This window comes from Wyeomyia smithii, chromosome 3, assembly GCF_029784165.1.
Source record: "Wyeomyia smithii strain HCP4-BCI-WySm-NY-G18 chromosome 3, ASM2978416v1, whole genome shotgun sequence".
Lineage (NCBI taxonomy): Eukaryota > Metazoa > Arthropoda > Insecta > Diptera > Culicidae > Wyeomyia > Wyeomyia smithii.
Genome location: NC_073696.1, coordinates 14,250,984 through 14,275,666, shown reverse-complemented (window position 1 = coordinate 14,275,666; position 24,683 = coordinate 14,250,984). Strand labels below are relative to the sequence as shown.

The 24,683-nt window shown below is 41.0% G+C and overlaps 3 protein-coding genes across 7 annotated transcripts in view; 2 read left to right on the top strand and 1 right to left on the bottom strand.

Moving 5' to 3' along the window:
* LOC129733328 (uncharacterized) overlaps positions 1-2,994 on the top strand; it is a 28,614-nt gene extending 25,620 nt beyond the window's left edge. The window contains exons 1-2 of one of the 2 annotated variants that reach the window (XM_055695124.1): positions 2,132-2,328; positions 2,386-2,994. In XM_055695124.1, coding sequence (XP_055551099.1) covers positions 2,270-2,328; positions 2,386-2,683 — 357 coding nt within the window. In that variant the 5' untranslated portion in view covers positions 2,132-2,269 and the 3' untranslated portion in view covers positions 2,684-2,994. Of the gene's footprint in view, positions 1-2,131; positions 2,329-2,385 lie in introns of those variants that run through there. The other variant, XM_055695125.1, reaches the window with a different exon arrangement.
* Positions 2,995-3,904: 910 nt separating this feature from the next.
* Positions 3,905-21,061, top strand: LOC129727553 (uncharacterized). Of its 2 annotated transcripts, XM_055685483.1 has the most exons (10): positions 3,905-4,056; positions 16,781-17,186; positions 17,422-17,588; positions 17,648-17,842; positions 17,891-18,117; positions 18,208-18,362; positions 18,429-18,817; positions 18,881-19,441; positions 19,500-19,667; positions 19,724-21,061. In XM_055685483.1, coding segments are annotated over exons 2-10 (2,031 nt in total). In that variant the 5' UTR covers positions 3,905-4,056; positions 16,781-17,184; the 3' UTR covers positions 19,891-21,061. The 2 variants fall into 2 exon arrangements, with proteins under 2 accessions (XP_055541458.1, XP_055541457.1); XM_055685482.1 differs by lacking the exon at positions 16,781-17,186.
* On the bottom strand, positions 20,695-23,382 carry LOC129727554 (epsilon-sarcoglycan). Of its 3 annotated transcripts, none has more exons than XM_055685485.1 (5): positions 22,461-23,382; positions 22,153-22,394; positions 21,967-22,029; positions 21,725-21,865; positions 20,695-21,669 (listed from the first exon to the last, which is right to left on the bottom strand). In XM_055685485.1, the coding sequence occupies exons 1-5, from the start codon at positions 23,193-23,195 to the stop codon at positions 21,531-21,533; spliced, it is 1,320 nt and encodes a 439-aa protein (XP_055541460.1). In that variant the 5' UTR covers positions 23,196-23,382; the 3' UTR covers positions 20,695-21,530. The 3 variants fall into 3 exon arrangements, with proteins under 3 accessions (XP_055541460.1, XP_055541459.1, XP_055541461.1); XM_055685484.1 differs by having other exon boundaries at positions 21,725-21,883; positions 22,461-23,381; XM_055685486.1 differs by lacking the exon at positions 21,967-22,029 and having other exon boundaries at positions 22,461-23,381.
* Between the last annotated feature and the right edge of the window lie 1,301 nt (positions 23,383-24,683).

Here is a 24,683-nt window from a genome sequence, read left to right as displayed (position 1 = left end):
TGATTTAGAGGCAAATTTAGCACAGAAAGTCATAGTTTTGCATGTTTTACGTAGTTTTGTGAATAATATCTCAAGTTTTAGTAATTAGATACCTATTATTTTTTCTCAAATGTCTTTCCTGATCATCAGCGAACATTTTCATGTTAAAAAACCTACATGTCACCGCTTATTATTTTTGATTCAGAACGATTCAAAATGACGATGATTACTGTACACCTCAGGGAATAATATCAATAAGATCAAGCGTTACGGAATTCCATTTTTATATAGTAGATTTCTTGTCATATCTTCCAGCTGCCCGAGGTACGATGCTGGCCTAACAAGCCAGTCATCCTAGGTTCTAGTTTTACCTCGGGAGAAGACTGTTTTAGTGTCAGCAGGATCGTAGCGCTAGCCCCGAAATTGTCCTGTACACTAAAACAGTCAAGTTCCGAATCGGAATATAGCGCCAAGGCGCTTTGCAAATGTTTGTTTGACTATTTTTCTATTACTGTTGTGTCAATCGCTCACAACTAAAAAAAGAGATTCCACCAAAAAATCCCAACCTAACGATTAATGGACTGGTGAACTCACGGCATTAACCTTACTCGTTCGTATGCAATGTAAGGAATCACAAAGGAATCAGTGTGGGTTTCAGAGTTAACCCAGTTTATCGCCGTCAGTTTTTAATGCTTCTTAGCGCCTCTTTCTATTTCATCTTCGTCAAGCTTAATGCGAAAAAACTGTCGGATTTAATCGCAATCAATCGCATATGGGCCGAGCCAAATTTAATTCCATTGCGAGGAATGTCGGCAAAGGTTTTGGAATGCCGATATATGGTCTTATCTCTGAGTAAATTATCTTCGAAGTTCGTAATGCTTGGTATTTCACTGTTCTGAGAACTAATTTTTATGTAAAAAAAGTTGTGCAATACGTGCTTTGGTTACAAGCCGCTTACTCAAACAAAGATTTAAATCAGCGTCAAGCGATAACAAATAGCTCTAATAAATAATATATAATTAACTGCAAACAACGCATAATAGATTTGAAATATGATCGGCGATAAACTGTATTATTAATGTTACACTTATGCTCATGATAGCAATTTTCATCGATTAATCATATTCCGCTCCTGTTTGCCACTAGATCGCCATTGCCTATGGTTGCGGCCAAGAAAGTTCGTAAGATCAAGCTACCCTCCCTCTCTCACATTTTCACTCGTTCGCTTAGCTAAGTTGCTAGCGCAGCAAACGTTTCCTCGTCCGTCGTAAACGCATAACTCATGCATCACGACATTCCGGGTGGTCATAAACAGGCTCATACAGACCGCAGCAGCAGCAGCGGACCAACTCAAACTGGCTGTTGGATGTGGCTTACATTACAATACTAGGTATGAGTATTTTCCAATCAAAATTGATACGCGGTCTGCATAATTTAACACTTCGATCAGTTGGTAAAATGCTTCCGCTAGCTAGTGAAGCACGACAGCCCCTTGGACATATGCGGGAGATTCAACTGAATTGCTGATAATCTGGTTACCATTGTATTGGTATGTCTTCAAATGCACTAATTAAATAGTGTAAAACAAAAAAAAACTATCACTATCATGTTTCGCATTTTGATCGAAAAGTATTCAATTATAGATCACAGTATTGCAATGTGTTTGCGCTTTTGAGCGAAAAGCGGTACTGATCGGCTTACCTGTTTTTTTTTTCTTACCGCAGCTCGTGTAACAACAATATCGGCCCTCTAAAGAGCATCCTATTATGGTCCACTTTACCAAATTGAATGTGTAGTCAACCACTTTATTGCACGTTGGGGGTACGTACCTACTTATAACCGGGTATGATTTGTGATATTTGCAACCAAAATGCCCGATTGATGTGCCACCGTTAGATGAGGTGGTATTTTCGATAACATGTAATTACGCCAATCATGTGATCGGCTTGGGGACCATTTGTACGCCTCGATTTACTCGTTGAAGCTTCAGAATTTTTTTTTTTTGATTTCTTAGCGTGGTTCAACGGGGACGTGAGGGTCACCTATGTAGATTCCGCTTCCGACTGGGAACCAGCATGCAATTTACTAATCAAATTTCTAAACTGCATCTGTGTGACGATGACAGCATGCGAACAGCGATCCAAGTTGGCTTGAGCTGAAATCGAATATTTTGATCACGACCACAGGCGTCGTGTCAATGCAATAACCTTATATTAATCGGTCTATCGCTGTTGTTGATTGGCGTTATGATTAAATCTTTTCACCTTGAGGATGAGTGTTGGGGACGTGAATGTGGGTCATGATGTCGAGAACAGACGTGATCAGAATTGACCCACTATTTTATATCCTGTTGAATTAATCAGACCGTAGTCTTGCAAATTTAAGTAATATTATTTTCTATTCCAGGTGGTTCAAGTTGTTCTGTCTGCTGCAGGCTGTTCTGCTGGCTTCGTGCATTTCCCGATACGCCCATCCAGCCGTACTGGAGAACGATGCTAATGAAGCCCTGTTGCCGGATTATCTCCGAAATCCGTACTACCGGACGCCCCGAGTTGCCAATGCTCTGGCCCGCTTCAGCTGGTTCGGTCCAGGGGAGGAACTGGTGCGGGAACGACACGCAGAGAAAATATCCCGGGCAGACATCTATACCGTGCTAACGCATGCCGGATTCGTGCCTCGAAGATTCCATGGGTTTCATCGGTAATCGCCACGACGCAGTGTCACTCGTTACCTGTAGTCTAGTAGTCCGAGCTTAGTTGGTTGAATTTCGAAACCGTTGCCAAAAATCATTGAAACGTGTAAATAGACAGCGAGTGCATAAACAGATATTAGTTAAAATTATGTTCGGTGTGCTGTCAATAGAATATTGTACGATAGCATAAAGGCTTTGGTGTCATGAAAGTTCGTCAGACAATCCATGGAATGAATCATAGTTGCAAAGTGCAGAAGAAAAACAACACATTAAACATATTATTATAAAACCATCGTTGATATATTTGTACAGAAAAAATAAAGTTAAATGAGATTTCAATAATGTTGAAAATTTTAATTAACAATCAATTTCACAATTTCTCAACTTCGGATCAAACTGTTGAAACGTCGTTTGTATTGAAAAAATGAGATTGACCGGCACTCTTTTTTTCCCACCGTCTTTTGGCCATTCATTGATCACCAACAATTGAATAGTTTTTGTTTGTTGGATGCTGGTCACAGGGTAAACCACAATTGAAGACCGATATATCGGTCATCCACGGGAAATGAGTGTTTTGGAAACGGTCATTCAAAAGGGTAAAACAATCGTTCATTACAGCCGATTAGTATTAGTTAATGTATTGTGCTGTTTTTTGGAAAACTCAAGCGTCGCACGATCAAGGGGTTGTAAAAAAGTACTTACAGAAACGTCGTGAGATTTGAACTCGTTCAGGTGGAAACTGATGGTGTGAAATTCTTTGGGAACGTGCTGAAACGCGATAACCATAAAAAACACCTACTCATTTAGTTCAAACCACATTGCTTGCATTTTTTTAGTTAATTTCCAATGCAGCACAAAATCTTGATTCATAAAAGTTTTGCAAAGCAAATAATTAATTATTAAAAACGACAAAAATGTTGATGATGTAGGTAATATAGATAAAACAACAATTATTATATGCTACAACTATCCGTGTACTCAAATTGTTTTCCAAATATTTTTTTTTTTTTTCAATTTTACATTTTGTACCTAGTAGAATACAAAACACGAAGTAGTCCGAAAATAGCTACCGATACTGTTCAATGGATACGCTTGGTTTTCCATTAGCTCTCTCACTAGAACACTTTTCCGTTTTCCAGTGCGCAGTCTCCCGCAAAGTCAAGTGTCAAGTGTTCATTTATCCAAAACACAACATTGGCATACAATCGGGACTGCTCGCAGTCGGTCCCGATAGTCTTCGGCGAGGTTTTCATCCGAATGGACGACGGAGCGGCGTTGCAAGAAGTGCCCTAGTTGCCCCCTAGTATTTAATTCAGTCCATTGAAAAGTCAAAACGTTGCATCGAACAGGCCAGGACTACGGTGACATTTCCAGTCACTCCCTATGTGAGCAAATGTTAATATTTAATAAACCTATTTTGGAACGGTGATTAGTCAAAGTAGACTTTACGGTCAACAATCCCCATAATTGGTTGGAATCATTTCGAATTGCGCACCCGTAGGAATGGTTACCTAAAGGAGTAGAGTGTAAATAGCAACTTCTCGCAAATCGCGTGGAAGTGTTCGATGCACGGATATAGTGTCGATTCTTATCTCTATTCAGCTAATCAGTGTCGCACAAATGGATATCATACGTTGTTGGTAAAAGGTGTAAGCTTACTTCAGGGCGGGAAAAGTGCTTACTATTGTAAATACATGTTGTGGAGCGCCGATTTGTTAACATCAGCGAAGTGTCGAAAGAGCGCTCTAATGACAAAGTCACATTTCATCTACGTCGTGTCAGTGGTATTTGTATTCGGTGGTGAGAGATGAAATAGGGAAAAATGTTGGATCGATTATACTACTCGTGGAAAATTTATTGGGGCACCAGGCATTCACTAGACTAGGGGGATTTCATTTGCAAATTATCACACGGCATGCCATAGCCTCAAGTATACGGTGGTTATTCGTGTACGGTTTCTCATTTAAATTCACAACAGTAATTAGCTTAAGGTGAAGCTAGTTTTCATGATTTCATGATAGGTTTTGTCGCAAAATAAACATAAAAATACAATATTAGAATAGTATTTTTGTTGTTTATTTTTGTTTCAACAAATATATTTCGAGGGGATTTAATACTTCGACTGGTACGGCTAGACTTTTCGTCTAGCGAGTTCACCAGTGTACAAGACGAACAATCCACATAACCAACGATAATTCTTATTGATTTTCAATAAGCTGGCAAAGTAGACCTTGAGTAGCACATATCGTCCTATTTGTTTATATCTATCTTTCATACACTGGGGTAAAATGTTTAATACATATATAGATTTTAATATGACACTTTAATTCGTCGCAAAGAATTTAATATCAATAATAGGTAGGTATATATTTGGAAAATCCACATACAGTAATAGTACTCAAAGCTTGCGGCAGTCAGATGTCCCGAAGCTTCGCGAGTGTGGTTTGCTCCAAAAACATTGTTATTCGAGATAAATTAGTACACCTATTCTGCACCAGACATTCATTGAAATAACAACATTACAATTTGTAGCTAACCGGTACGAATGATGGTGCCGAAGACGCTGAATTATTCACTGTAACTCATACATACATACGATTTGGCCGTTTTGCAAAAGAAAACGGTTGCAGCAATTAAGGTTGTACCCTTGAATTGCGTACCAACATAAAGCTTAGCACATATTTTATATAAATTATCAGATGATAGCTTTCCTACTAATATGTGGATTGAATACGGAATACGAAAATATTTGATCCAAGCATAGATTTGGAGCAGTTTGACGTCATAATTTCCTGGAGTTGGAAGAATATTTAAATTTGAATCGTAGGTGGCTTCTTCAGATCGGCCAGGGGGCCAGGTTCAATTTAGTTTGATCTTTTGATATTGTTTCACTTAGAAACTGGATACGATTAATCTCACCGTTGCGTTGGCAACATTCTATGAGAGGAGGGGGAGGGGAAATGCAAAATGAAAATTAAAACATCGGGCGTCCACTTTCAAATCCTTTAAATTCAGTCAGTTTCCAATGAATTTCCATTATTTCTACTGCAACTATTGGGAAATGCGGCTTAATGTAAAAGGTAGCACAGACCGAAATTTCACCTCTATTTCCATTCTTAAGACGGTACCATACGGACGATAAGCCCTGGTACCATAAGGAAGGAAAGCTCTGGCATTTTTTGACGCCCCAAAACTATTCATTTAAGATAGTTATTCGTTTTCTGCCACTCGTCAAAACATCAATACCAAGTTATAGAAACTACACAAATAGCAAATATTTGAAATCTTGCTTTTCTTCTTAGTATTCATTTGTCGACCGCGGCCGGTATGACTATCGAAAAAGTTTTATCATCTTCACAATTTAAGAATAAGCTTTAAGGCTACACCTTCACTCAAAGTTTCTCTCGAGCATGCAGAAGTTTAAGCATCGTTTTCATTACTGAGACGGTACCACGGGACGCGAAGGTCTGATCGCGGCGAAGAAAGGAAAGCCAAAGTCCTGTTCATCTCGTGCCGGGCATCAGTTTCCGGTGGGTCGTGTGTCCATAGCTGCAGAGGAACTTGAAATGGCAGGGATTGTTGCCAAAAAAAAAACTCAAATCATCCCGTGTCGCCGTTAAATAGTAATCCGCAAAGCAAAGCCTTGGTGCTACATTCTGTATCGGAACTCGACCTTCTGTTTATTATACAGAGACTTCGCAGCCAACTGTTAATGTACAGGATAATTGCGGGGCTAGCGCTATGATCCTACTGACACTAACAATCTCTCCCGAGCCGAGATTCGAACATCCGACGACAGGCTTGTTAGGCCAGCATCGTACCTCAAGACCAGTTAGAAGGATTTAGTAATCCTCAATTACGATAAATTAAACAAATCTGCCGGTATCATTGTTGTAATACGCTAATGGCACTTCTAAGCGCTCCAAAATAATATAGTTGACGTAGTTACCAGTGTCATGCATAACCGTATTTGCTGTTTTATTAGCGGAGGTGCTATGCTGAACGCGCCATTACTAATGCAACCGTCTGTCTGGTAGCTGTGATGGAATATTTGGTTACTGCAGATCCGTATTGTTCCACACCATCCATATTTTCATTTGTTCTTAGTACAAACAAATTGATAGGACATGCTTCCCAAGCCGTTTATCAAAGGTGATAGGGAAAGCTACTTACAGACACCAGAGAAAAAAGCTCATTAAATGGGGTTGAATTTTACCGAACCAAAAACCCTACCAGTCTCAGTCCTTATATTCCCGAAAAGACGGTTGAGTATTGCGTCGAGGAGTGGCTTCTTGTGTATCATGCTCCTTCTTCACCCTTATACCTATACCTGAAACCACCTGGAGACTGGCAGCTACCACTGGCGTGTTGTTGGTTGCCTTGCCTCACACGTTGTAGCTTCAGGACTATCTGAGAAGCGACTGCACAAACCGCACCCTAGATGTCCGGATCTTCGCACATTTTTTGAACTTAGTTGTCCGAAGTAGTGTCTGGCCCTCTCACTGCGTAGCGGTCTCCTCCACATCCACGCACTCGGGACACATGGGGACTCCGCGTGCTTGAACCTGTGTAGATACTGCTTGAAGCAGTCATGGCCTTACAGAATCTGTGTCAGGTTTAAGTTAACTTCTCCATGGCGCCTCCTGTGCCATTCAGATATCTCCGGAATAAGTCGGTGCGTCCATTTATCCTTCGCGGAATTAGGCCATCCCCGCTGCCATCTGATCTTCGAGAATGACCTTCTTGTACCTCGTATGCGTCTTGGGTCACGATGATCAAAGCATTCTACATCCTCCCTAATGATGATGCAGATAGGTATCATGCCGGACAAGATGCAGATTGCGTCTTACTGCAATGAACGATACGCTCTTCCAACCCAAGCAACAGTTGAAACATAATAAAAAAATAAATTATGATCATTTGTTGCACTAATGAAATTCCGAGGGTTTAAGAAACATTTTTTGTTACTACGATGAAATTGTAAAGAGACAAGCAACAACTAAAGTTGCATCGCTGCTTCAAAAAACTTTACACCAACAACGTCATTCGCGTGGTTGAATTTGTTGTTGAAACGTGTAAACGGCATTTAAAAACCTAACCTTCACTGAATAGATCTAGTGGGTGGAGCATATAGGTGATGCTTGCGAGATACACAAAACAAACACACAAGAATACTTCCAAAAGTTGCTGTCATGCTCTCAAGCTATGTAACAGCAACTTTAGTTTGATCGTTTGCCTTCTTTTTGTTTTTGAGATGAGGTTATTTACTGCGTTGTAACTTTTAGATACTTGGATTGGAAGTCGTCTAAACAGTGTGGGTTTCCAAAACGAAATGAAATCAATGGCTTTGAATTTAATTATCACGCTGAGGTGCTGATGAATTTAAGAAGCAAAATTGAAAACTAAGAATGAGCATGAGCATGATAAGCATGATAAGGGAGGCAAAATTAAAAACTGAGCCATAAACTAACAAGTGTTTCTACAGCAAATGAAGTAAATAGCAAAAACGAGAAAATTGAATGAAAATTGATAACTGGAGTTGAATCCTCATCAAACTTCTGGAAATAATTAAAGATAAATCGCTATGACAATCTTTTTCCATTCTGACCATTTGCTATTTACAATCTTATTACAACGCCATGTAGTTGCTATTTCACCTTAGTTGCTACCACGATACATTCTCGTTGTTGAAATTTGACCATGCAGCAGTTACCATGTTGTTATCAAATTCCACGCATAAGTTCATACACATTGTGTTTCATTCTTGAAACTTGTGATAAAACAACAAATTGGCTCCGCCTCCTGCGCTTTTTTTTCCATTGTATAAGAAACTTAGATGTAGCTGCAACTTATGTCGTTTTCGTTTTTGCGGTGTAGCTGCCCCGCGGACTACACTTTGTCCTATTGCTGTTATTTTTCATTTTCCGGACTAACCCGGACTACCCTTTTTTCTGTCCCGGATAGTCCGCGAAAGAAACAGAGTGCAGTTTTGAAGACACCAACACATTTACACATATGTGTCAAAATAAAAAAAAATGTGTCAAAATTAGTGATTGGAAATATCGAGCAAAATCGTTAACGATAACATCGATAGTTTCCAAGCATTTATCGATTTGTCGATAAATTATCGATAATTTTTGCAGGGGTGCGAGGTTGCAAAAGCAAGGATAATGTTTGTTCACTTGTGAATTTTACCGATGTCTATTCGGCCAGTAGAGAATTGGGAACAATAATTGGCTGTTTTGGATAACTACTATACTGTCCATAAAAGCAAACGAGTCCCATATGACTCTAAGGCAAATTCAAGTTTATTTCGTCAATGTATCTAATTTTGTTCAAGTTTTCATATATCTTGATGAAATTTTAAAGTTTGTTCTGAAAATTAATGGAAAAATACCAAACCTTGCCTGTCCCATATTGAAAATAAAGGCATACGAGTCCCATCCTAAGTATACATTCAAATGACTTTAAAAACAACATTTCACATTTGTCATCAGTTAAAAGAAAAGTGATAACATCAAAATATCATTGACTTGAATCATTTAAAACACAGTTCATGTTTGCAAAGTTCAATTTAAAATAAGCTAGAGACAAAGAACCATGGGCGCAACTAAGGAAAATTTCTAGGGGGGGCTAGTTTTCATGTATGGGCCATCCACATACCACGTGGACAGCTTTGGGGAAGGGGTTGTGGAATGTCCACGGTCCTTACCAAAAAAAAATTTATATGGGCATTTTTACACGGGGTGGGGGGGTGGTTTATAATAATCGTTAAAATTCTGTCCACGTGGTATGTGGATGGCCCCTATGTAATTTAAAAAAAACAGAAAAAGGAGTTTTGATATGCTTATTTAATAACGCTTAAAATAGTGTCGTAACAGCAGAAAAAATCACTTCGGGATAGAATCTCCGAAGATGTACTGAATATCTTGAACACAGCGTCAACGCCAACCTTTTTCAGCAACACTGATTTGATATTGAGGAGAGCCATTTACCAAAAATGGCTGGGCAGTGTTTTTTAACAGCACACCCGTACTAGCTGGAATAAAATAGACCCCAGTGTGGTTCAAGGCATAATGCCCTATTCCTATCTCCACGTGTTACCGACTGTGATACGAGCAACCAAGGGAAAACCGGTGAACCGGTGGCAACTTGGTCGTATGCTGACAGGAAAGGGGTAGTTGTTCTCCTAAGAGAGCAGCTTGTCTGAACCCCACAGGCTAGGGGCGGCTCAAACAGCGACTGATCAGGACCGAACGGCTGAACTATGAAATACGGTGTCTCGCCAGCTACACCTATGGCGTAGCCCTAGTAAGGCAGCATACTAAAATTAACATACTACGAATAATCAAGAATTCAAAACGAACCGGAACAATAGGCAATGACCCAGCCGACGAAATAAGGATGACGATTAGAAGCTCGGAACTTGTAACAGTAGATCGCTCAACGCCCCGGATGTCGACTGGATTCTGCTGGATCAGCTAGAATCCCGCCACTTCGACATCGTTGCGCTCCAGGAGCTTTGCCTGAAAGGAGAGAAGATACGGTGGATTTGTGACCGCAAGGCACAGTACCACCAAAGCGGTGGCACAACCATTGAGCTTGGTAGCGGTTTTATAGTGCTGTGCAGGATGCAGAGTCGTGTGATGAAGTGGCAGGCAATCAGCGACAGGTTATGTTTGTTGAGAATAAAAGGCTGGTTCTACAACTACACTATTCCCAATGTGCACTGCTCTCACGAAGGAAGACCTGATGCAGAGAAAGAAACGTTCTACGCACAGCTGGAGAAACTTTACGATTTGCGATAGCGTAGAGACATCAAGATCGTCATTGGGGACATGAACGGAAGGAAAGACTTATATAAGCCGGTGATCGGCCAGCACAGCCTGTACACCGTGACGAACGACAACGGCCAGCTATGCACCAACTTCGCAGCTTCCCACGGGCTGGCAGTCCAAAGTCCTTTCCTTCCTCGACCAGCGTACAGCAAAACAATTGACCACGTTCGCATCGACGGCCCGTTCTTCTCAGACATTACATACGTACGCACCAATCACAGTGCTGATCGGACATAACTACTTCAATACAAAAAACTACAAAACCCTGATATAACCGGTAGCAACCGCTTGGTGAACGGAAGGTGCTTTGAACTATCTACGGTGGAGTACAAACGGACGACGGATAATGGCGACAGCGCATGAACCATTAGCGCTGCTAGGAGAGAACCCCATTGCGCACCTGGCAAAAGACAATAGCAGCAAACCCTAACGGCACCAGAAAGTAAGAGGCGCAGGGACTGGTGAAACACAGCCCAAAACCAAGTAAAATGGCGACAACTTCTTGATACAGCACGAGTTACTACAGCTCTTGTGTGACTGGTAAGATGAGTAAGAGAGCTAGGTTTGAGAAACGATCCTGGGTGCAGAACTAGTTCTTAGCCAATGAATGACGACATCTCAATTTGTGTTGATTATGATGCTCTGATAAGCAGTATGGAATGTATTTATATTGAAAACAATCATTCTCTGGGAAATTCTAGGGGGGGCTAAACACTTTCTAGGGGGGGCTGAAGCCCCCACCAAGCCCCCCCGTAGTTGCGCCAATGCAAAGAACTGATCAAAACTTATGTTTATTTTAGAAAAAAAAATCGAAAGATAAAGTGAAGTTTTTATGGAAACTGTTTCCAAAAATACTTCTTAATATCTGGGATGTGTGGAAGTAAAGTGATCAGGAGTGTGACCTAACAGTCTGCATAAATTTCTTGTGGGCTTTTTTAGGGATTCCATTGTAGACTCTATGTAGAACGAGCTTTCGTCTATCAGCTGTGATTGCTCTGAGATAAAAACATGCACTGATTCATGTTGCAATCCGTTGAAACCAAATCGCTATATTGCAATTCGTATGATTCGAAAATGTTGGAGTGAAATAAACTGTTCACATGACAGACACAATAAGGAATGATGATAAATACCTTGGCCGTCTTAGAATGCGTGGAGACTGATATGCTTTTATTTTTTCTGTATAGAGAGAAAATAAAAGCAAACGAGTCCCATCATTTATTCCCAAGCCTGGAATTCATGCAAAAGTTCTTAGAACTCATGGAAATATACAATGTTCCACCTCATGAACATACAGTTGAATAAAACACACTTTTAGTTAAATTATAGTTATTTTACCATAAATTCAAAATTAGAACTTCATTTGCAATTTTCTCAATTGTGAGCATTTCCATATGGGACTCTTATGCTTTAATGAACAGTATATGATATTTAGCAAGTGCAAGAAATAATTCGCATACTTTGTGCCACTTGAACTGCCACCTGCAACTTATAGATAATTATCATTAGCGCTAAAGTTTAACGATATTATCGATATAAAACTATTATCGATATTAACGATAAATATCGATAACTTTTCTATCACTAGTCAAAATCGGCGTTCTTCACGTGTTAAACATCAGGTTGGATTTTATTTATTTTATTTTGTTATTTTGTCATTTTCAGTAAATTTGCAAATTCTTCGTACAGTAGCACAAACGCGACAAAAAAACAATGGCGATAATGACCAAAACAAAAGTGACAGCTACCTCGGGTATTACGCTCCCCATTGCAACTCCTCGGAAAGTATTTTTTTTTCAGCTGCAAATTGTAGTCCGGGACGATATAGTCCTGCCGTAAAAACGAATTCGACATTAGTTTCGCATAAGAATTTGTTGCTGTGATGCACAAAGTTCATAATCGAAACAAATTTTGCTGCTTGGGAACCCTAGGTACTTTCCAGTTTACCACGTTAACTATTAGTACCTAGCGCTTTGGACCACGCCGGCCCACTATGCATATTTATGGACGCTGGCTTGCTACCGTACACTGCAGAGCTATTCGACAACATTTGAGATAGTGCCGCAATAGCCGTTGAGGCCCTCTTACAGACATAGTTGACGTGGCTTAAGAACGTAAACTTATCGTCAACCATAACCTCCAAAAGTTTCAAAGATCGCTTTGAGGTAGTAGTGCAGTCTCCAACTCTGACCACCCACCGCCTGTAGCTCTGATTTACGGTTATTAACAACCGTGGTCCTCATCTTATAGTAGGCTAACTCCGATTTCCCGGAGTACATTTTGTATTCGACCTTGCGTCTGCGGTGCGCAACCGTCAGCTCAACCTCTCCAATCGACTCCAATCGACCTTCAGCGTTATATCGTCTGCAAAGCCGACGATCACAACCTCTGCGGGGAACTTTAGCTTCAACACACCATCGTACATGACATTCCACAACACCGCGGACAGGATAGAACGTTGCGGTGCTCCTGTGTTGTGAAAATTGGAAATAGTTTTCCAAAATCTTGTAAATACAATGACACCGGACCATGGATCCTCCTATGGCGCTATTAAACGCATTCTTTACACCGATGATTGCGCAATAGCAAATGCCCCTTCTTTGGCGTTGGACTGCCACCTTCACCGTCTTGGTGATAGAGAGAACAGCATCCAGCGTGAACCTATTTTTCCGGAAGTCGAACTGGTTACTTGCCAGACCGTTCAAACCCTTTGTGTACTTCATCAGCCTGTTGAGGAAAATCTTTTCAAGCACCATGCCGGCAGTGTCCGGCAGACAGATGAGTCTGTATACCGATGGGTTCTCTGGCGGTTTTCCAGCCTTCGCCAACAGGAACAGTTTTTGTCGCTGACCTTCTGGAACCTCTATGGGAAGAGGCAGGCATCCAGGCACTTCTGCATGGAACAGCCCGGGGGGCACTTCAATGGCCGTCTTGATGGCCAGCTTCGGAATCCCATCCAGTCCCCGTGCCATGCTCACCTTCAAGGAGAGTTGGCGATCTCAATAAATTACTTTTTCGACACCCTTTCCTACTCTTAAACACACACACGTCTCAATCGCATTCTTTGGCGCCGATCTTACAGACCCGAATGCTGCAGGGTGCTCAACTCTACACATAGAAGGAACATTGAAATTCACGCCGAATCGTATATAAAGAATTACCTCCATCGTGTTGAACATATTTTAGAGTGTGATTTTAAAATTTAATGACAAACAAGTTTTACGAAAATGAAATAATTGAATATTACTTGCACTGTAAAATTCAAATCGCTCGTATTTTTTTATTGTTATTTCTTGGTTTTTGATACTTAGTTTTACGAGCGCTTGTCGCTTGATGTGTTTGTTCGGAAAAGCAATTAATTTCAAATCACACAGCTTTTAATTTCTTCCTAAATAACGAACTAAAAATACAGAATATAACCGTGTATGAAAATTTACTTTATTTTTCCATTTCAAGCTTTTCAACATAAATGTCTTTTTTCTGACGACCGAAATATTTCATGAACCAATCTGCAGCTGATAACCTCGCTCTCGAAAATTTAATAATTCCGGTGAATCTGGATGTATGCATTTGGAAGTCCACTGATAGATGCTGGACTCAATGCTCACGTATGTAAGGTTTGTTTTTTTTTTTTGTGATACAAATTTTTCACTCGGCTCGCGCGTGTTGCAGGAAGTCCGTCATCGCGTCCGTCCACCAGTAAACCGCTGACTTTCCATTACTAGTTTGGCGGGTCCTATGCATGGTGGTGTCGCACACCTGCGGTAGTGTAGCCACCAATTGGTCAGCACTCGGGCGGAACTAACTGCTCTTCCCGAGCTCTCTATTTATTACCTTCTCAATTACCTCGGCATCGAAATGCGATGTCTTCAACCCGGAGTGTTGACTCTACCCGTCGCTTGCCGCCTCACGTTGTGATCTACACTACATCGAACCGACTGGTTATCGCTAGGTATCGTCTACCCGCCAGTTCGTGATCAGTCCTGGGCAGGAGAACGTCACGTCTATGATCGACTCCGCATCATTTCTGCTCAATGTACTTTTTTCCCAACGTTGGCCAGATCTAGGTTGCCAAAGCTTCCAACAAGATCTGACTTCTCTGGTTCGTACAGCGACTTCCCCACTGAACAGCCCAAGCATTGAAGTCACCCACCACCATTAACGGCTTAACAGCTCCATGGTTACGAGGTCGACCATCTGAGCGAACCTTTCGATAGATCAACTGTTTGGTATAGCAACTGCTGGGCCGCGTAGCAGTGGTTCAGGTTCAGTTGTGTCACCTTTACGCCAGTGGTTTATTTCACCGGCTGGACAACTCGGCCCTGCACCAAGTGCTTGGCGTCCCCTTTTCCGAAACATGCCAGGCTCCCCGCAGTCTTTCGCTTTATGACCTGCACCACCGCAACGCCTACTCAATTGGCTTCTGCCCAAAGGACATACAGATTAGCCAACCTTAAGTTTGACTGTCTTCAGGACCAGGTTCGCATCTGCCATTGCTAGTAGGAAAGTGGCCACCTGGGTCCCTGCTGGATCCTCTCGGAGGCGAATTGACTCAGTTCCACTTCTCCTTGAGGGCTTGTGTAACGTCGCACCCCTGGGTGATATCGTCCTGGTTTTATGGTCACCTCTGAGATGAGTACCCGAACTTTCACCTCTTTCTTTGAACCTGCTCAGCCACCATCTTGTAGGTAGCTTCATTGTTCTTGGCGTCCTTCCGGAGCTCAAATGCGATATCGACGGATGTTCTGCACATCCTCCCTAGATCCTAGAGCTAAGTTTCGACCGTCGATTTCTTCAAGACTTCTGAATACTTCGACCCGTCCGTCTTGAGTATGAGGGCATTCCCCTGCTTCGTGCCTCCGTGACCTTCCCTGGTCGTTTGGCCACATTGCCTTGGCGCATCGCATTTTCTTGACACTTACTACCTACCACTGTAACCCAAGGACTCCCCGGTAAACATAGTCCGGATAGCTTTCGAACATTTTTTTCAAAAACTTCCCTTCTATAATGGACAACAGCATCGACTTTGACGCCTTTCTCGATAAAAACCAATGGGAGCCTACCTCGTTCGTAAGCTGCCCCTCAAACCATCACTTTTGCTGCAATCTGGAATCGAAAACAATTTTTTGAGAAAGCGAAATTTTGTCTCTTGTTGCTGTCTACAATTGATCATTATGTGCATCGTGTGACTGCTGCAGGACGTATAGTTTCCCATTAGAAAAAGTGAACTCGTGACCAGTTTGCAGTAAAACTATTAATTTCGCTATATCGAACCTCTTTTTCTGAGAGAACTGGGAAACGCTATAAACTTCACGCTCCTTGTAGGCTTAATATACAAGGTCAGTTGCCAAAATATGATTGCGGTGTCCTAGCAGATCGTGGCTGACCGGATCTTCTATTTTCCTCCGAAGAGGATGTCTCCTCGTATGCACACAAAAATGATTCCCGTAGCTGGGATATGATCCTTGTTTTTAAATCAAGATTAAAAAATTGTAGTGAAGGGTAGAAACTTGTATACTCAGCAAAAAGCGCTTTTTATTTTACGGAAAACTTAATTAGAATCATCGTTTACATTTGAAATGAAGCGGTCCCCTATATTTTGTAACATCATCGCAGTGAAGAAGATTTTTCTGTTGATTTTATCCTAAAAATGAGTTCGCGCTCTCCCTAGAACTTTTATGTCCATCAATATTTTTGACGCATTTGTTCACTCGTCCAAATTCGTGTTTTTCTACTTTTATTAGGATCAGCCAGACTGCTTTTTCCGTTGGCTTAATTTTAATATAAGAATGAAATATTATAGTGTGGCATTTGATAATAAATCGTCTGCGTTTAAAAGCCCCAGCTTGATCTCGAGGAAGGAGGAAAGCGCTCGCTTGATGTATCCTTGTCTTTCCCCTTCCACCGATATTAACGTCTCTGGAGAGCATTTATGTTTACATAACAACCCGAGCAACCAAGCGCTTTTCATCGTACGTTTCCGAGGCTTAAATACATTATAAGATTTTCTCCAGCAGGTAGAATAAAGAGAGCTAAGCTTATTCTATACGCGTCAAGATCCCTCGGCAGTCGTTCACTGCGCTATTCATTGCTACTATAGTAGTAAATATCGAAATAACTTATACTAGGGACTTTCACAGACAAACGAATAACATACAATAAACATTATCAGTGGAAATTTGCTCACAGAAAATGTTTCGTTCGGTTGTTGATGAGTTACACTCACCTGTGTTGTGCGGTCACTGAGTAGTTTTCCAGTTTTGTTTGCTAGCTGAGAACGAACGCAAATTTACTGAGTCACTGTTTGGTAAGCAAGTTGATACCGAAGCGTTGATTTGTACTTTCAATAAACGGGACAGATTGTGCTTGTTGTTGAGTAGCTTTTAAAGTGCGATTTTGAGCGAATATAAGAACAAAAATAAAAAAAAATACATGAAGTTTGTTCGCGAGCAACTACCCTTCCGACGTAGCTGGAGGCGAGGAAATCCTGAAAACAAAAGGAAATCGTAATAAAATATATAACAAGCTGTGCCCCCACCCGTGACCGGGTGGATGGTGGGTGAGATTTGTTATTGTTATAGCGTGAAGCTGTTCGTGATAACAACGTATTGCCGAAAGCAACGGCCGTAGACTATTGAAATCCTGTCTATACAGCTGCCTACATATCTTTGAATCATGTAAGTGGATAAACACTTTTTTCAATCACAGAACAGTAGCTTCTTTCGATTTGTTCCCTTTGGACATAAGGAGGAATTGTTATTTCAGTTCGAGGAAAACGCCGTAATTTGGCTGTCAAGTTATTACGACGAATGAAGTTGTTATGTTCTTGACATGCTTATTACCTTAGATTGCTTTATGGAATTGTTGCTTTTGGATGATAAATTCGTGTTTTAACAAATCGTCTTTTCTTAGGGTCTTCCCGACATCTAGCTCATTCCGGGGGGTCATTGCTCCCGGAACGGGAGGCCGATGGGCTGTCGGGACACTCATTCTGGTGCACCTAATCGCATACAATGAATCTGGTGGACCAGGAACTATGATTGGTGCAGGCATAGCTGCTGCTTTTGCTATTTTTTCCGGTACAGTAAACCGACCGTATTCGTAGCCAGGGAAAAGCTATACTTTTCAATATTTTTAGGCATATGCAAATCGAGCGTGAAGGCAATTCAAATTTACTACATTCGAACTACACATCGAACGGACTTCTTCTGCCTTTTTCTGGCCAAATGGATGGACATTCTGGCACTGTTTTCCGCCTGTGCCGTTCTGGTGCGAACACTGAGTTCGTCGTTAGACGCAATGACAGGTGGACTGGTGAGGATGTACATTCTAGGTAAGTTTATATTAGTTCAAACTATCGAAAATAATATTCAATTAACAGGCAGGAACTCTCCCGCCAACGAACCATGGCCGGATGTGATAGGAGTAGCCGTCATCTTCCTCATTAGTGCGATGTTTATGCTAGGACTAGAGAACACAAAAATATTTAGCCTCTTAATGGTGTCCGGCGTGGCAGTTATGGCAACTGTAATCGGTGTCGTTACTGCTCTGAGGGGAAATTTTCAGCAGTTTACGACTGAGCCAATTCTACCCAAAGGAATTGTTGGGGTGAGTTTATTGACTCTCGCGCTTCTTTGCGTTCCTGTTTACACAAAGCCACACTAAACCCAACATTATGTTGGTCCACCCTTTTGACAGCTCTTTTCCGGTGCTGCACTATCTAGCTTCAGCTATTCCAACGATCTGTTAAGCGGCAATTACTGCAAACGACTTATGGGGTTTGGTGTTATCAGTTTAGTACTCCTATCGAATGAACTAATCGGTGCGTGTTTAGTAGCACTGATTAGATTTAGGTGAGCAATTATGGTTATTGTTTTCGAAATAGTTCATATTAATTGAGCAATGATTATCACCAACAGTGCGGACCGCGACTACGAAGCGGTACCCATGCTTGCGATCCTGGAAAACAAGGACTTCCACAAGGCCATCCCGGCGACGGCGTGTCTACTGGTGCTGACCTGCTCGGGTGCACTGCTCGAACTGTTTCCGGAAATGTACAATCATATTGTCCATTTGACCACATCCGAATGGAAGATACTAGCCAAGCAAATCGGGTACGAGAACAAGGACAGCGGCAGTCCAATATTGGCAGTTTTCACCGGTGGCAGCCTGTGCGCGATGCTGGCGTTTGCCTGTCCGTTGGAAAATTTGATCTACATTCTGGCGGCGTCTAATGTGCTGGCAACGTTTTGTAGAGCTTTCTATCTGATGTATGTTCCCTTCCGGCCGCAATATTTGGAGCAGCAAAGTGAGTATAAAATATCGGTTTGAATATCGGTTTTTTCCAAATAAAATAACTATTTTCTTGCAGATGAAACCTCACTGGCCTACAGCCGTCTAAGTACAACTCCCAAACCTGCCTCTTCACAGTCGGCCAACAATAATAACAACATCAAGTCCAAACAATCGGTGTGGTTCTTCCGCAAGCCTTCGTCAGTTTCGCTTGCCCATCACGTGCTCCCGAAAAAGCATGCCAACAGCGATGATCACTCTCAGGAAGAACAGGAACGGGAATGGCTCCTGCTGGGTGAGCCACCTTCCCCGAAAGCCCCGAACAGTCCGCCGAACGTGGAATCTACCGTTCTCTCCGACCAGATTTCCGACATCGAGTGCATCGCTCTGGCTAAACCGGAAAATGGCGGCGAAAGCGACGAAGATAGCTCAACCGACATCGACGCGATTGTTGACGAATATAGGCAGAAGGTTAAAGTTTCGACTGCCGGCCCGTTCGATAACAATACGTTGCGACTTCCGACGGCTCTGAGCTGGAAATTTACCGTGTTGTTCATAGCCGTGATGGTGTGCGGAAGTATACTAACCTCAATCGGATTGATGATGGGGGAAACTAATACCCTAATCGCTGGCGTAAACTGTGAGTTTTTTGTGATCCTTAAAGAGTTTCTTACCCAATGGTTTTGTCTTATTTTTAGTGGTGTTTATCCCGTCCGCCATTTTAATGCTGTTTCCTAGATACGACCAAGTGACTTCAACTTCGCCTGCCATTTTGACCTGCACGGTTACAATGTTTGGCTCGATAGTGCTGTTTGCCGCCTCATTTGCCATGTCGTGGCCTGCCTTGTTGTTGTGGTTTTTGGCAGGTACTTGCTTGCATATCGTGCAACATTATCACAAAACTCATTTATGCTTTCATTAGGTCTATTCTTGTTCATCCGATGCGACACTTGGTGCTGCCTGTGTCTGGAGCGTCCATCTTCCAGTCAGACGCTTATTGCTAGTGTTTCCGGTACTCGCACCACTATCCGGGTACCTCGACCACCAAAAGGATCGATTGTACCCTGTCGGATTGTCGGCCACAGCTGACACTCGGAGGACAGCGAAGGTGACAGCGAATGTTTCGGAGAAGAAGATACAGTCGAAGAATGGACCGACTGATGGGTCTAAAAAGGGGTGGACTCTTTACCTTTCTAGTTGTACCCCAAGATGTTCCAAATTGTGATCCTTTTTTGATTCGATATATATCATGTGAAAGGGAAATTAAGAATTGATCAAACGGGCAGTTGATGTTGCATTGCATTCCAATCGAAAGAAGCGTTAATGAAAGTGTGATACGAATATGTTGATGATTACGTCCAAATTGATGAAATTAGGTGTGATTTCTAACATAAATGTCAATTGAAAGTTAAAATAGATAAACTGTATACCGAAATAAAAGACAAATGTAAGCGAATTAAATTATATAAGCAATCAAAACAAGTATTACACGCAAAATAGTTGCGCAACTTTTGTGACGCCTTTTGCAACGAATAAACTGGTAAACGAAATGGGGACACTAAAGTTTCTAGCTCTAGATTTCGTTCATATTTTAAATATTTCAGTTGAAATAGTAGTGAAAATATTTACGGCAAATGTCAGCTTTAGGGAAACGTTATTTTTCTAGACAGAGAGAGCACTATTTTTTGCTAGAACACACAGTTTAGGTAGCGATGACAAACAGGCGGCCTTCAAGTAGCGATTTTTTTCTCAAAATCAGAACACAATCGGATTAGAGTGCATATTAGAGCAAAACCGACTTTTGGAACATCAGGCATAACATTTTACATTCGCAAACTAGCTGCTGCGAACATGTTTACATGTGTAATAGTTCAATTGATTCTAGAGTGGGTGTTACTGAGATATACCAGGTTTATTGAGTCTTCTAAAAGCAACAAAGTTGCGCATTTCGATTTACTGAATTGATGTGTTTTTGAAACAAAAAATCTCTTTGTTATAAAAATGCTTAATGCGTAGACTGGCCACGATTTTGAAATATATTAAATAAGATGGTTCAGTTCGCGAGTCACTGAGTGACGGTTAGTCATCAGACTATCGGCCTACAAGTACTCTTTCATAAAATTTCAAAATCGTGTACAGTCTTCTATTCTATTGTTATATCATAAATGTTGGCTGTAATTTTTCCCTTCACTAATTAATATTAAAATATTGTTTATATTTTAAGCTTTCGATTCGATTGAATAAAACATTTCCAAATTAATCCGAGAAATGTTTTATAAAATGGACAAAAAAGAAATAAAATTAGTGCGGGATTATATAAAACAAGAGATTTGTATAGATAATATAATATTTCATTTTATTTTACGATATGTGCCATTTGCACCTTGTGTAAATTGTTGTGGACTAAGTTTATATGATGAACCTGGTGGATTGATGTTGATCGATGGTATATTGTTCATGTTTAATTCTCAATTGGCTCATATTTTCAATCAGCTTTTCAACAATATTTAATATTTTGCACTAAATATTGGTGCTTTTTTTTTAATTAAGTCTAATGTTTGGACTTCCTTAGCAAAATCCAATTGATTTATCAGATCCAAAAAATTATTTCTTCTAATGACTGCTACTCAATTGCTACTCTTATATTGCCTCAAGTAGGGTTTAACCCTAAATGCAGTTGTGTGATTATGATAGAGAGTTTAGCAAAACAGAACCCTTGGTTTCGCAAGTCAAATATCTACCCCAGGACCGGTCTTCCGTTGCATGGTAGAATTAGTCGAACCTGAAGAAGGCTTGTAGAGTGGTGGTTTAGGCCGGAGATAAAAATTCCCAATTCCTGGACTTCCATCTGGGTAATAGCTATCCGGACTGCAATTTCGAAAGTCAATCAAAAGAAAAACTTTTTTTTCCAATAAAAACTTACCTTGCAGAACGTAGACTTAATCCTTCTTCGTGCGAAGCATCCTTAAGACTCTTCAGTGTGCCCGTTCGGTTATCCTCCAAGCCACTTTGCGACTGCGAATACTGCACCATCTGAACTGCCTGAACCGGGCGGTACTCCTGCCTGTAAGATTTTTTCAACCTATTAATCAAACAATGCATCCACCTGTTTTAGTACCAAATCAAAAACTGCAGAAGTTAAAACAATCAAGAACAAAAAATCACCTGAAGAAATCTGTACAAATGTTAAACAGAAAATCGAAATAATATTCAGAATCGTCATCCCGCCTAGAAATATCAATATTGCAAGAGAAAATAAAAATACAAAAATGAAAACATCAATATGATACAAATACGTTTTTCACAACATAAAGTTATAAGGCCAATTCGACCCTGATCGACGAATCTTACAGTTTCTCGTGCTGGAAGCAAAGTATCACCGTCAGAATGGACAGCAATAGAACGAAAATCATTCCCGGAATGGCGAATGAAACCGCAAACTCATCACTGTAGTTCCGCTCGGGAACTTCCGATTTCATAGGTGCATCCCATTTGTCGGAGCGATACAGGGTTTTAAGCTCTGAGCCCTTGACCGGTTTGAAGCTCTCGTGCGGGTGATGGGGCATTGCAGTTATATCGTCGTCGGCTGCGCGCTGCGGATTTACAAATTTATTTATAATTTAAAAGTGAAAAAGTTTATGAGCCAACAAGCCCCATACCAGCTTAAAAGCACACCAGTCCAGTTTGAACCCGGAATTCTCGAAAGTGGTCTGCACCGATGTGCGCTTATAGTTGCACGAAGTGATCTTGTACAGTGGTTTCACCTCTTCCTGCAGTTCCAGTAGCCGAGCAGAAAAATCAGCCTTACTTCCCAAATGAACAACCACTCCCTCCCGCTGTTGAGGTTTCAACGGAAGCCTAGCTCCCAGCTTAATAGCCGAATCCATGAATATGATATGCAAATCAGCTCGACTCTCCTGCCACAAATCGTTGCGGAATATGTTCTTCAGATTCTCAATCCGTCCTGGGTCCATCATATGAACCCAGTTGAGATTATCGATCTTCATTTGAATCACATTACGCGGGGGTGGTTTGCGGTGTACAGTCAAAATCAAAACGATCCTTTTGGTCTCGTAAGTCTGTTTGTTGAGAGCAATAATTTCTATCGGTACCTCGCTGTCCGCAGTTCGCTCTGGTGGTGTACCGTACAAAAAACCCGAATGATATTCGTGGCTATACATATACTGCACCCAAGCCGGTAAATCTGGGTAGCCTTCCAACGATGGTCGATACTGGAACTGTTCCGTCAATCCTTGAAAAGTCCAGTTGAACATTCGCGGTTCCACCCGTAGCGAAAACAGCTCAGAGACGTATACATCATCCGTGAGATAGATGGCCCCATTACTTTGCATTGTGGAAATCGCCAGTAGCAGGAAAATCGATTTACCATCCATTGTTTGTATATTTTATAGCGGAAAATTTCACTCCCAAGCCCAGCAATTATTCTTCACATTTAATATAAGCTTTAATACTTATTTAAAACACTGCAAATTTGATACAAATTGTTCTGCGATTTTCTTTGCGGAAAAACTCGAAAACATTTTCCACCCGTTTGACAGATGATGAGGAAAAGTGAGTGAAAAATTATCATTTCGCTTTTCGACCTTGATTGTCGTATACCGCTTTCGTGGCGCACGCGCTCTGCAATTTTGCTGGAAAATGTGCTAGAATTGATTTCCCACAGAGTGAAGACACGACAGGAACGAAGCATTGTCGTGAATAAAAATCGAATTTATTGTCAATCTAGCGTTTTTTAATTTTTCTCAGAAGCGCTCAATCAAAAACAAGCATTTTACAAATGCTTTACTGAAATTGTTTGTGAATTATCGAAAGAAACAAATTCTTTTAATTGTTTTTCAGGGATTAGCACCAATAAATAATGGTCACCTCCAAAAAAATAACTAAGAAAAGAGAGAAGATAATTTATAAACTTGTCATAACTCTGGAATAGTTTCACGATTTTCTCGATATTTCCTTGAATATTTGATTGAATCGCAGGGTTTGGTTACAAATCCATAAAAAAAGTTTTTCCTAAGCGCGATATGGCAATTACTAATTTTCAAAACATTTATGATCAAGAAATCTTGAAAATGTCAAATGGAAATGTCTCTCCCGACCCGGGATTCAAACATATGATGAAAACTAGTTTGTTAAACCAGCATCGTAAATTTCCTAGAATTTCTGATTGTAGCAATAGGCTCCATTCTTCCAATTTCACTTCTCTCTCCCCCAATGAGTCAATTGTCTAACAATAGTAAATTCAATTTTTTGTGGCCAATTATTTTTATTACACACCAAAAAAATTTTTTCTGAGACTTTGTAAGACTTGAGCTGGTCAAGAAATCGTTGAGAAAACTATTCCTTAACTTATGTTTTTCAACATTTCATTTCAAATCGTCGATACTATGTCCAAAATTAAAGAAATTAGATTTCGCTATTGATTTATCGACGAAAATTTTATTGTTTATATAACAAAAATTACTTACTTTACTTTACTTCTATGGCGACAGATGGTTGAAATCCTATGCCGAATCCAGAATACGCCCTAATAAGTCCTATTCGCTGCCGTAATCTGTCTCTTCACCCCGCGGCTCACCCGTTGTCACATGTCACGAGAGTACCAAGGTAAACAAATTCCTCAACCACTTTGAAAGTATCCCCATCCATCTCTGCCGCAGCAACAACACCCGTAGAACTACAACACCTTCTGTCAGCTACCATGCACTTCGTTTTGGCAGTGTTTATGGTGAGTCCAATTCTCGCAGCTTCCACCACTTCAAAATGTTGTTTCCAACGCCTAGCCACCTGCAATTTATCGGTAATCAGGTTCCCCTCTCTGTCATTACACATAGCAGGTACTGGCACGGTCCGGTTCCTGATTA

Coding starts and splice junctions, on each gene's coding strand:
- LOC129727553 (XM_055685482.1), top strand. Junction 18,818..18,880: donor GCAATATTTGGAGCAGCAAA/GTGAGTATAAAA, acceptor ATTTTCTTGCAG/ATGAAACCTCACTGGCCTAC. Junction 19,442..19,499: donor CCTAATCGCTGGCGTAAACT/GTGAGTTTTTTG, acceptor TCTTATTTTTAG/TGGTGTTTATCCCGTCCGCC.
- LOC129727554 (XM_055685484.1), bottom strand. CDS start 23,195: ATGGATGGTAAATCGATTTTCCTGCTACTGGCGATTTCCACAATGCAA. Junction 22,395..22,460: donor ACTGGTGTGCTTTTAAGCTG/GTATGGGGCTTG, acceptor GTAAATCCGCAG/CGCGCAGCCGACGACGATAT. Junction 21,884..21,966: donor ATTTGTACAGATTTCTTCAG/GTGATTTTTTGT, acceptor TTTGATTAATAG/GTTGAAAAAATCTTACAGGC.